The sequence below is a fragment of the Carassius carassius genome, chromosome 31 (assembly GCF_963082965.1).
Source record: "Carassius carassius chromosome 31, fCarCar2.1, whole genome shotgun sequence".
NCBI lineage: Eukaryota > Metazoa > Chordata > Actinopteri > Cypriniformes > Cyprinidae > Carassius > Carassius carassius.
Window position 1 is genome coordinate 660852 of NC_081785.1, and position 13867 is coordinate 674718.

The 13867-nt window shown below is 34.7% G+C and overlaps 1 protein-coding gene across 1 annotated transcript in view; it reads left to right on the forward strand.

The window, feature by feature from the left end:
- The first annotated feature begins 2205 nt into the window (after positions 1-2205).
- The window catches only part of LOC132111980 (gamma-2-syntrophin-like), a 66484-nt gene continuing 54822 nt past the window's right edge, over positions 2206-13867 (forward strand). Inside the window, exon 1 of the mRNA XM_059519580.1 lies at positions 2206-2534. Coding sequence (XP_059375563.1) covers positions 2466-2534 — 69 coding nt within the window. The 5' untranslated portion in view covers positions 2206-2465. The remainder of the gene's footprint in view (positions 2535-13867) is intronic.

Here is a 13867-nt window from a genome sequence, read left to right on the forward strand (position 1 = left end):
CGTCAAGGCTTGACAAAGCAATGCCCCCTGCTCCGGGTAATGGGCAGTAAAGGCTGACAGGTCAGACATCATGTGATGGCCTATTATTAAATGTTTGCGTCATAAAAAACTGTATGTATGCTGTAGCCCTTAAAGTCTGGGCCTTTTGTTTTGATAAGAGTTGGCTTTTTGTTAAAAAAATTAAATTATGTTCCAAGAAAAAAAAAAAGTCATTTTTGGAGCTTGACATACAGGTTATTGCCAAAAAAAAAAAAAATTCAAAACCCGTTTACACCAAGGCCAATAACTGTAAAGATAATGTTTTGAGGAAGCTATGTAGTTTTGTGTATTTTTAAAATTAATTGTTATTAGGCAGGCCTTGCCAAACAAGGTCAATTAGAAGAGCATTGACTTTAAAGAATGTTATTCTCTTGTTGTTTGTTGAAAATTCTATTAAATATCTTTATTTAATTTCTGAACTGTTTCTCTACAGATCAGGCCAATAAGTTGTCCGTTCCAGAATTACTAGCAAGAAATCATAAATGAACGCTGCACAAATTAATTTTGAGTTAGAAGAGCTTAAAGATGCTCCAATAATTTGAGCACTGAAGCTGTGCTGTTAATTTCCTTTTTATTGGCACTCTGTAGTGTTTAATTACTCATCTCTAGTAATGGGGCTGAACCTGAGGCTGCTGACTATAACAGTACAGTTCAAACAATAATTAAGTCAATGGCACATTATTTTGGCCAGTGGACATTAAAATTGAAAGGGAAGTCTCTTAAATATGTCTTCTGGCAGTGAGTCTGGTTCTCCATGCATTTCACAATTGCATGCAAGAAATCAATACTGTTATTAAGAGAAAGGAGAAATGCTATGGCTTTGTGAGAGAGTTAATATTTAGGTCGATTACTACACAAAGATTAATGATTATACACTCAAGATATATGTTACATGACTACAGTTTGCATTTGTTTCATGTGCTCACAAATGTCTTTCTTTCTTTCTTTCTTTCTTTCTTTCTTTCTTTCATTTAGTTTTTAATTATGGATAGCTTATATATCTAATATACTGCCATCGTGTTGGTCATTAAATGCATGCAGGCACATTACAATGCATAGATTTATTTATTTAATTTTTTTTTCATGAATGTTGTATTTACAATAGCCACAATTAATGCATTGATATTAGGTTATTTATATATGTAATCATGAAAAGACTGCTCTATATGGCAGGGCTATTTTAGTGTCACTGACTGTTTTTATTAGTTTTATGAATTATTTGTTATATTTGGTTTTCAATTTAATTTTAGTTAATGCTTTTGTAATTTTGTTTGTGTGTTTTGTCATTTTTCTTAGTTTTTGTATGTCTATATCGTTTTTTATTATTATTATTATTATACATTTTTAATTTATTTTAGTAGGCTACATCAAGAAAAAAAAAGAAACGTTGCCTTGGCATCTAGCTGTAATAAGTTAAAGTGTTTATGAAGTGTTAAATTGTTTTGTTGTACTACTTTCAGTTAACTATCCCTGCTCTATGGTGTGTGTTAATGTTGCTGATATTGAAATATATAAAACCGTTTATTTATTTCATATCACCAAAATGCTGAAAACCATTTATTTATTTATTTATTTAGATTTTTAGCTATTTGCTACATATTTCAAACAAAAGCCAATGCACACAAGTGCATTTTATGTGCTACGAAGATATTTTGACATGAAAATCACTTTCAGCAATCGCGAAACGATTCATTGAAATTTTAATTTCAAACTTACCAAACCAAATCTTTAAATGAGATGCTGTTAAAACACCATTAAAGTGGAGCATTGCACTGAAGAAACCAGACCAATGACGCGGTGTTTTGGAAACTTAACTAAATTAAAATATCATCGCAAAATGTTCCCGTAGCTCAAGTAGAGCATTGCGTTGGCAAGCGCAAGGTTGGTGGTTCGATTCCCCGGTAACGCATAATAGGTAAAAATTGATAGCCTGAATCCGCTGTAAGTCGCTTTGGATTAAAGCGTCTGCTAAATGCATTAATGTAATTTTAAATTCAACATGCAAACGCAGTTATCACGATGTTGCTTTATGCATCCTAAACACTCCCTGAATATCTCGACACATCTCCCAACCCTATTTGTGTGTGTAGAGTTCAGTCAGTGATGGGTTAAATGGGCTCGAGCTGAAGGGCTCATCATATCTGAGGCAGCAGGAGGAAACGCGCGCAACATTTGCGCTCCGGACCTCCAGCGCGACGCGTCTCTTTCCAACGCGCAGGAATACGCGCATCACTCTGATCGCTTCAACTCTGCGCGGATGCGTCTTTAAACACAGATTCACAAAGAGCCGGTGGACTCCTGAAGGTCCATTTGGATGCTGGACCCCGGAGCCGCGTCCTTCCCAACAGGCTGAGCACGATGCCTGGCCATCACTGGATATAAATGACAGATCCAAGTGTGTGTGTCAACCAGAGGCTGCATGGGAGATGAACGCAGCCGCCAAACATCAGCCTGATCTGCTAGAGAGACCCGCCAGCCTCCTGGTGCCAACATGGGTAAGACCAGCAGATCCAGTTCAACTTCATGCGCTGACCACAGATCACAACAGGCGCAAAACACAGCCTGCTCGTGTATAGACGGGGGGATGTCATAGAAATGCAGTGTTTATATTACTAGAGGAACTTGCTTAACTAACTTTGTTGTGGATGAGATCACTGAGGTTCTATGAAATCCACGTCTTGGGGAACTGGTGGCTAATTTGTATGCATTAAATAGAAAATATTATACTCGTTATTTATTCAAATGTTTCTACTTAAAAGCTTTATTGCAGAATTATTGAAATAATTATTGCATATTAGTCAGTTATGTGCTGTTTTTGTAATGTTGTGGATTGGAAAAGATGGTTGGGAATGACACTTGTAGTTACAGATCTTAAATTGTGAAATGTAATATACTCAGTTGCATTGCATATAAAGTGACTAATATTGACATGATTTGAAAGGATAGCTTTTTACACCTATTATTTTTTTAGGCAGCTAGGTTTTATTATTATCTATTTTTTTTTCTTATGCTGCATGCATTTTAAAAAGGTGCTTTGCAGATATGAAGGCAGCCAATTATTTTGTGTGTGAATGACACACATTTGACATTTCTGAGCACTTGGGTTTACAGTATATTTGGGCTTTTAGACATTTTTGGTTTATACAGTATATTTATTGAATATATTTACATTTTTATACTTAAAATAAGGTCCAAAGTCAGTCCATGCCAGAGTGTAATGATTAGTTTATTTTTTATTTGTTGTTTATGTAAATGAGGTATGTGAAAAAAGGGTCAGCTAATGAGCTATTAATGTAAAATGAATGGGATATACTGCATTTCTTTTGGTGATTAAGAAAACAAAGGTAAAACCATGCAGGAAATGTTGAATGATTGACAGAACAAATCCTGGTAGATTTGAGGTGACAGTGTAATCTCAATGCAAGATGAGTTTTTTGTGCTATTGTTCTCATTTGCTGTATTCCCCTTTGTGGAGATAATGATGTGTGACATTGTGGAGCAGCTTCATTCGCACTATTCTTGAGGTGTTCGGAGATGTCCTCTCAAAGGATTTCTCAGTTAATGCATTGAAACTGCTGTTCGAGATTGCTGCTTGCCTGCTTTATTTGTTTTAACACCTTCTGTCCTATATTTCTGGTGCCCGTTTGTGGTTTTGCTTAATTGGTAAATGGAGTCTTGCCAGTTGCACTGCGGTACCTTTATCAGATTGGAGGGTTTGAAGGGTTTCCCGAGGGTTTATCGAGAAATGCTGGCTCACTAATTTTGGATTTGAAAAGAACTTGGAGTTTTTTTCCCAAAAACAGAACCACTGGGAAACCATTAATAGATTGGCTGTCTGTAAGAGCAGAAATCAATAATGAGTTTTCATTTTTTTTCTCATAAATTTGTTCCTGAGCTGCATCCAGTTACTGAAATCCTTCTGTTGATACCTGCTCAGAGAACATACAGTTATTAAGAGAGCCGCGTGTTGTCATTTCATTGAGAAACACTGTGCATAGCAGTTATTCTCATCTTGTTTTTTGTTTCCCAGAGGTGTGCAGGTATGATTTGGAGGCTTCACCTTTGATCTGATTTTCTGCTGATTTTTTTTAGATGAACTGTGGTCGTGTGATAAAACCTGCTTATTGAGTGAATGATGAGAGTTGCCAGGTCTGCATGACAGAGACTGACCCAAAACTCAAACTACACCACTTACAAAGCACAGATCTAAGAGTCCTTATTATGCATTTGAGCTTTCTTTCTTTTGCAAAGCTGCAAAGCTTGTTCAAAAAAATATTCCTTGTAATATTTATTGAGCAGTGTAGGGTTGCTTGGATGATGCAAATGCATTTTCCTGCAGATTCACATGCCTATAGAATAGAAATGATGTAAGTATAATTATTTCAAACAAATATTGTATGTAAAACACTCAAAAATACTCATTTGTGCATATTTTACTTTAATTTACTTATTATATGTAGTATAAGGAAAGTATGCTTTTTCAAACCACCAAACCTTGCAAAATATATGCATATTTCTATTTTTATTTATTTACATATTTGATAAACAATTAATATACAATATAATGTCAAACCTTGCATTTTTATGCATATTTTTACTTATGTGATATGTGTTATAAGTAATAGTATTGCTTATGTTAAACCATTAAACCTGGCAATATGTATGCCATTTTTTTGTTATATTTACTTATATAGGCTAATATACAATATAATGTCAAACCTTGCAATATTTATGCATATTTTAACTTATACTGCATGATATGTAAGTAAATGTAATTAAAGTATGCTTTATCAAACCTTGCAGTACAGCATGCATGCAGATGTTTTTTATTTTATTTTTTTTTACTTATTTTAAGTTACTTTTCTAAATTGTTTGTCAATGCATCAAACCAATTGCAATATGTATGCATATTTTTATTTGCATATGAAACTTGCAATATAATGACAAAACATAAAACCTTGCATAAAACCTTTACTTATATAATACGTAATATGCAACATAATGAATAGTGTGCATTGTCAAACATCAAACCTTGCAATTCAGTATGCATGCATACTTTTACTTATATACTATGCAATATAAGTATTTGCATACTTAGTCAAACCATCAAACCTTGCAATATGTATGCATATTTCAACTTATGTTACATATTATATAATATACTTTAAGTAATAATATGCTTTGTTAAACTTGCAATATAGTATGTATGTATATTTTATATGTATATTTACTTATATAATAAGCAATTTAAGTAACAGTGTGCTTTGTCAAATCATCAGTGCTCTAAAAACAATTTAAAATGAGTGCAAATCAATGGAAAAGCTGCAGACCTGGCAACTCTGCAAGCAATCTTGAGTATAAACTCTGTTTTTGATTGATTTATTTCATCTCTAAGTCAGAATTTGTCTTGCAGCAGATGTACATTTCAGATGAACTTGCATATCTGCCGCCAGAACAAATGATGTTTCTTTACATGTGTACTTGTGCAGATTGGTTTTGCAAATATGTCATGTAATCTAATCAGCTCTTATTTATGCTTGTGAAATTTGATTCACATCCAACTCAGATCCAACACTGTTGGAAAGTTCTTGTGTGCTTGTCTTTGGGATTTGGAGACTCAGCTAAATACGCCCTACGGAGACTCTGATTGGCACATGAATGTGATAACCTTAAAAGTCACAAATCTTTTATTCATGTTCTGCAGGATAGGACTCAAGGTTTTTAGCTGCTAGTTGCATCTGTACTTCTAACAGGTTTAGTGATGGGAAAGCAATGGTTTACTGTCAACCAACAGGCCTTTATTGGGATTCATAAACCTGGTAAGAAAAAGTAGACTTTTTATAGAAAATAAGAGTGATGTTTGTCTGTGAAAAACATGCTGCCATGCACTGATGTGTTGTGGGAGTATTGCAACAGTTCGGGTTGTTAGCAAGGGTAGTTAGTTGCTATGTGGTTGCTAGGGTGTTTTGTGTTTTTACTGACTTCTGTGATCTTTTGGTTTTCAGGAGAAAATAGTGTGTCTGATCACTTACTAAAGCAACTACACATGATTTGAAGAAGCAGAAGGATGAATTAGGCATGAAGTTTAACCTTGTAAAGTTTACTTGATACATTTACATTTATTCATTTAGCTTACGCTTTTATCCAAAGCAACTTACAATTGCTATATATCAACCTAATGAACATCAACCACAAGTCTTTCTGCTGTCAGATCTTGTCTGATTGTGATCAAGTAAAGGTCAGAATAAGGTCAGTAATATCTCCAGATGAACTCTTCCTGGACTGAAGCAGCTCAGCTTCACTTGATTCTCCATCAATCATGTTTTAGAGTCTCAAATCTGATCCTCAGGATCTTTTGAGGAGCGTTTGTTTCCAGAAGCTTTACTTTCACTGTTCCTCAGCGGAGGAATGATCTTCACAAGCCTCCAGAACATCTCTCCTTTATTTCTTCATCTCTCAGTAAGCACTGGATTACACTGCATTATATGTTTGGATCATCAAACTAAACTATGTCATTTTACTGCACTGGGAAAGTTATTACTTTAATTAAATTAAACTATTTCGGTCTTGTTTTCCAAGTCAAATATCTAAACATCCTTAAATCAAGGAACATTTACATGAAGCAAAATGACTTAAGACTTGAAAGTTAAGAAAAAAATATTACAATTTAGTTTTGGTATTTGCTTAAAAAATCAAATACAATCAACGAGGCAAGAAAAAATAAACTTAATTCAAAGGGAGAACTATATTTTTCTGACCCTACTGGCATATATATTTTTTTATAGTTTCTATCAAATAATACATTTTTATGCATTTTTCAGAAAATAACTTTTTATGACATTTTCCTCTCAAGTAAATATCTTTTTTTTTTTTGTGTGAACAATTGTTTTTATTAAGCAGACATATGAGACACCAATCCAGAGTGCGCTGAAGTAAATATCTTTTGATTTAACAATGTTTCGATATTTGTAAGAGAAAACAAGACAAAAGTTTGAAGTAAGTTTTTTTTTGTGCTATATGGCATATTATTGGGAGATATAGAGTGGCATAATTTGTTTATTTTATCTCTGTTGCACTGTTATATATATATATATAAGATTGTTACAGAGACTCTAAGTCTCTAATTAAAAATGAGCTGTTTTTTTCTTCTCCCGTATTCTATTACCCACAAAAGCTGATGTGTCACATATGGTACTCGACAAAAAACAATGCAAACTCCTAAATGGTTCAATAGGAAAAAGACTTTCTGACCATTATTTTTTATGTCAGGTTTTATGGGTTAACACTTAGTGTTAGAGGTTTTTAATCTAGCACCTCATGATGAACATAATGAATCTGATGCACAGCGTTGGGCCATTTTCAACACAAATCTATTACGATTTGTCCCCGGGGCTGCTGTGATTTACTTCCAGTGTGACGTGATTGATTGTAATAGAGTCACAGCCGGACAATTAGTCAACCTTAATATAAAAGTGCATGTGACGCCCGGGTGTGGTCTTTATCTGTGAATGGTCACTTCGGTGTTTAATATCCCCCTCTCTCTCTCATCGTAATACATGCTCAGCTCTTAAACGACTGCCTATTATTCTCCAAAGAATCTATTAATACTGTCCTGATATGTTTACTCAGCCTGTAAAAAGATGGCTCTTTTCCGCCGCATCTTTGTCTCCGAGCCCAGCCTTGCCTTTTCATTTCCATTTTGATTCATGACAGGTATGAATTTTAATGAGCTCCATTTCACATTTGGAAACTTACTTTGCCTGAATGTTACTTCATAATGCAGAGTTTGATGATTGCAATGTTTTTAGAGAAAATGAGGATGCCGGGAGCACGGAGTGTGAGATAATCAAGGATGCGATTATTAATAAGGTTTCATTAGTTGGTTATTGATGCAGAATTGGTCATATGAAATATTGTAGTTTAATATTGAGTTGCATGCTGGAAGCGGCTTTGACCTTTAGTGATAAAGACTCTGTGCGCTGAAGCCTCGGGAACAACTGAATGATGTGTGTCTCCTCACTATGTGGGCAAAAAGGATTTCCAAACGAACACAAAGGGTTCGAGTTCAAAGACAAAGCCTTTATTCCCAGGAGTGGAAAAAAGTACGGAGATTTTATGCTTGAGTTGAAGTAGATGCTGTTGATTTTGCTTCATTAAAAGTCAAACTGTGTGGCCAAGAAAATACTTGAGTTCAAAAGTTTTGGTAAGATTTTATTATTATTATTATTGTTATTTTAAGAAATTAATAGTTTTGTTAAGCAAGGATGCACTGAATTAATCTAAAGCGACAGTAAAGACTGTTACATTGTTGCAAATAAATTCTATTTTAAATAAATGTTCTTCTTTTGAACATTCTATAAATCAAAGAATTGTTAACCGAAATATGGTTTCAACAAAAATTATGAGCTGTTTTCAACTTTGAAACTAATAAGAAATGCTGCGGATCAGCATATTATAATGATTTTGTTTGGTTTAGTTGTATTTTTTTCTATTTTCTTTTTTTTTTAATAATTTTTCACTACCACAGGAACAATAATAATAAATAAAAAAATAAATAAAAATAAAATAAAACTGAAATAAAATAAAACCATATACTGGCTCCTTACCAAGGTGACATTTCTCTTTTGCGTTACGTTTACGTTTATGTTGAAGTAACTACTACTAAATAAATTAGAACTAAAAACTAAAACATAATAAAATATTATGTAAATAATAAAACTAAATAAAATAGACAAAAATAAAAATACAAAATGATGAAAACACATAACTAAACCTTGGTTAATAAATTAATAAATTATTAAAAGTCAACTAAATTAAAATGAAAACAGAAAATATAAAATAAAATCTAATTCAAAATATTAACAAAAACTATAATCAACACACACATGCGCACACACACACACACATATATTTATAGTATGTTGCATATTGGAAAAAAATATCAGTATATACAAATAAAATAAATCAGTATCAGCATATTATAATGATTTCTGAAGGATCATGTGACACTGAAGAAAATTCAGCTTTGATCACAGAAATAAATTACATTTGAATATATATTCAAATAGAAAACAGTTATTTTAAATGGTAAAAATATTTCACAAAAGTACTGTTTTTACTGTGTTTTTAATTAAATAAACACAGCCTTGGTGAGCATGAAACACTTTGGAAAATCCTGGCATTAGTATTTAAAAGTAAATGTTTTCTTGGCATCTTTTTGAAATTGACTAGACTTTATTACAGTTTTTTCTGATTGCTTAGGCACATTTTTTTGTAACTATTGGCCATTTCTTATTGGCTACAAATAAGAAAACCTTTCACCCAATTATCAAAACATTGTAGTTCTCTTGCAAAAGCAAACACAGCTAGATTAACTCTTCTCACCTTCGTAAAAATGGTGTTTTCGTATCAAACAGTAAACACAAGCCATCAGCACACAATGTGCCAACTACACACTGATGGTATGAATACAAAACACATCTGGCTTTTGCTTTCTCGGTGTACAGATGTCAATTTGAGGTCATGCTTTTGTCATAGTGTCATGTAAACATACAAGGATCCAAACTTCAAGTATTGGTGTTTATTCACACTCATCAAAACCAAGACAAAGTCAGAACACAAAATAGTAATTTCACAAAAAAAAAAAAGGAAAAAAAAAGCCTTCATCATCTTTCTGGGTCCGGCCACAAAATTTTGTCCACATCGCATGCGATATACTCCAGTCCAAGGGACCGGGGAAAGTATCTCCTTGAATGCCGTATCCAGGCCTGACATGATGCCTGGTCAATATCTCCTCCATTGCCTGTAAAAGGGCTACCTGTTGATGAGGATGACGGTCGTACACTTTCCAGCGCCAGGCAGAGAAGAACTCCTCGATGGGATTTAAGAATGGAGAGTATGGAGGGAGGTTGAGTGCCATGAAGGATGGGTGGTTTGTAAACCAGTTGCGGACCAAAGCAGCCCTATGGAAACTAACATTGTACCATATGATGACATATGGGGAATGCTCTGGTCTCTGAACAGTGAGCATGTCATGTAAGGTGTCCAGGAATGCAATAATGTGTGCAGTGTTGTATGGGCCTATGGTTGCATGATGGTGAACACCATTTTGGCTTATAGCTGCACACATGGTTATGTTACCACCACGTTGTCCTGGGACATTGATGATGGCATGGTGTCCAGTAATGTTCCTGCCACGTCTCCTGGTTTTACTGAGGTTAAAACCGACCTCATCTACAAAAAGTAGCTCATGTCCCATGGCATCTGCTTCTAGTTCCATCACTCTCTGGACAAGACAAAACAAATGCAACACATCAGGCCCATGCACAGCACTACAGTATGCACTTCCAAATTCAGAACCAATGACACTATAGCTTACCTGCACATAGTCAGATCGCAATTGCTTTACACGTTCTGTGTTTCTCTCGAAAGGAACTCTGTAAATTTGCTTCATTCTTATTCTGTGCCGCGCAAGTACACGACTTAGTGCAGAAATGCTTACACTTTGTATATTTTTAAAGATGGTGTCATTATCAATTATACGCTGCTATATTTCGCGCAGTCTTATTGCATTATTGGCAATCACCATGTTCACTATATGGGTCTCTTGCTCTGGAGGGAACATTGTTCCTCTGCCCCCAACAGCTGGACGTCTAGCAATTCTGTAAAGTAACAATTTCAGTATTTTTGCATGTAAGGTACTGTTGTGTTTCTCATTAGAGTATGGCAGTGCTACAAAGTACTTACCGATTCTCTTTCGAAATGTCCTAATGATGCTTGCCACAGTGTAGCGGCTCAAATTAGGCTGAACCCGTTGGCCAGCTTCCCTCAGGGTCATCCCATGGTTGATGACATGGTCCACTATTGTAGCTCTGATGTCATCGGTTATTCTATTTCTTACTATTCCTACCCATCCTCCTTCCCCTCCTCTTCCTCTTCTTCACCTCCACGTCCTCTTCCTCTAACTTCGTCTAACCCTCTCGCTTCTTCACCTCCACATCCTCTTCCTCTAACTTCCTCTAACCCTCTCGCTTCTTCACCTCCACGTCCTCTCCCTCGGCCTCCTCTGATTCTCTCTCTTCTCACTCTTACTGCTCCTTCCATTGTACTCCACACAGACAGCTGACCTGTGGCTTATTTCTAGTGCTTAGGCTGATTGCAAAGTGAACTAATTATCTTAAACAGTTTTCACATGTGAAAGTGTGCCAGACAGTTGGCAAAATAGTGTTAATGATAGCCATACATGTGTATAATTTTGCTAGGAGTGTGTTGGAAATTTGGTAATTGAGTGTAAGCAGTGAGTTGTGTTTAAAGTTCTGCAAAAAGAGTGTTGTGCAGTGAGTTGTGCCTACAGTTTTGCAAACTGATTGCAAAGCAGTGTTTGTGCTTTTAGTTTTGCAAACTCAGTGAGTGGTTTTGCTATACGTATTAATAGTTTTAGAAATTGTGCTACAAGAATCACGATTAGCACTTAAGCATTCAGAAAAAACTGTATTAAACTCAGACATGTTACTTGAAATTGTTAAACTTCAGTTAATTTTATAGCTGTTGTTGCACTCAAATCCATCGTCATCTGCATCTTTTAATTAAAGCTCTTTGCGTTAGGTCAGTGACTGTGTTGTGCTGACTGATGAGACGTCTCTTCCCAAGGACGAGTGACCATAGTTGTGTCTAAATGTGCTGAAATGGATGTCATTGGCTGTGGGAGTTCAGTCGGGAGAGTAATTTGATGGGTTTTGTAAGCTCAGTTTAATGGACAAAAAAAATTAAGGAATCATGATGACCTGCAAAAACTGTGCTTTGCACTTTGGAGACATAAATGAAATTGTAGGGAATAAAATGCACCATTTTTGACTTGGAAATGTAGCTGAGTAAAAGTACAGGGATTCAGTTTCAATGGTACTCGAGTAAAGTAAAGAAAGTCCTCTGAATAATTTATATAGTTGATAGATGAATTTATATAAAGTGACAAATAGAGTTTGCCATTGCTGGCTCTATAAATGTAGAAAAAAAGTCCAAAATAAGCGAGTCTGTTCAAACTTAAGTAAAGCATGCATGATTTCAGTTGCCTTGTTAGTTTGGTGGTCATTATGCAAGAAACATGACATATGAAATAGTCACAAGAGTAGTTTTTATTGAACAGTTTATTGAACCTTTAGACAAAATGTAAAAGAAACTATGAGTATCATATTTAAGTTGTAAGATGATGTAGTGAGAATATGGAAGAAAAATCAGGTTAATTTATTCAGAGGCACAAACTATCCAATTTTGTGTAGATGCTGATATTTATATGGACAAAAAGTGCTGAAGTTCGGATGTAATTTAAATCAATGAGATCTTCATCACAGTAGAGCAGATACTGACATAAAATGCTATAAATATCAGTTGACGCTCTGTACATCCAAAAATCTGTTTTAGTAAAATGAGATTGAAATGATCCAAACATATAATGCAGTGTAATCCAGTGCTGACTGAGAGATGAAGAAATAAAGGAGAGATGTTCTGGAGGCTTGTGAAGATCATTCCTCCGCTGAGGAACAGTGAAAGTAAAGCTTCTGGAAACAAACGCTCCTCAAAAGATCCTGAGGATCAGATTTGAGACTCTAAAACATGATTGATGGAGAATCAAGTAAAGCTGAGCTGCTTCAGTCCAGGAAGAGTTCATCTGGAGATATTACTGACCTTATTCTGACCTTTACTGGATCACAATCAGACAAGATCTGACGGCCAAAATAAAAAATAAAAAAGTTAGATGTTTGTACAATTAGACTAAAAGACTTGAGGCCTTTCGTATCAAATATGAAACAGTACACTTTATAGGGTTATACCTAGCTAACACACATTCTTCCAGAAAAGTTAATAAAATGTTAATTAAAAAAGTTTTCTGGCCTGTTATAATAAAAATAATAATAATATTAATAAATTAAACATTTATTTGAAAGTTCATTTAAGGTGGTTTTGAGAAAATTCTAAAGTAACATTTCCATGGTGTTAGCAAAATAATAAAATGTGAGATTTAAACATTTAAAAAACTGAGATTTTGAGCATTTAGAGAGCATTCAGAAATAATGTTGTCATAGCCTAATGGGAACATTAGAGAAACGTTCTTAGAACATATTTTTGTTAGTTCAGAACATTGCAAATGCTGTTTCAGCTCGCTGCGCGGCTATAGTTCATGTTAAGAAGAGTAAATAATGATTGTGGCTCACTCAGCTTTACTCTTCTGCTCAGCTTGAACCAATTCTGGCTGAGATACAATAACTACAGTCTACTGCGATGTGGCTGAGATTCACACACAGCTCTTAGTTGCTCAGACATTTGCCCTTTCTAATAATGCATGAGGATTGCATAAGTTACAGACATGCAAAAGCATCTATATTAACTACGTCTGTCCTCAAAAGACAGAGAAAGAGAAAGGCAGTGTTGCAACATTATCAGCTGTGATCTGATCTCCAGACAGTGGTGGACGAAGTAATCAAGTAACAAATCAAGTACTTGAGTAAAAGTACAGATACATATAATAAAATGTTACTCCAGTAAGAGTAAAAGTACTCCTTTTTCAATTTTACTCAAGTGAAAGTACAAAAGTACTCGATTTTTTATGTACTTAAGTAAAAAAGTAATGAAATTTTATATATAAGCTACTTAATTAAATTTTATATTCGCACATATTTTTAATAATCCTACTGCTCAAAATACCTGTTTTTTTTTCCAAAATAACCACTATATGGAGTCAAGATATATTTGTGTTGTTGATATGGACTACACTGATGAGAGTGATGTTAACTGTGAAAGCTTACACTGTGATGTACCTGAGAGAAAACAGAGA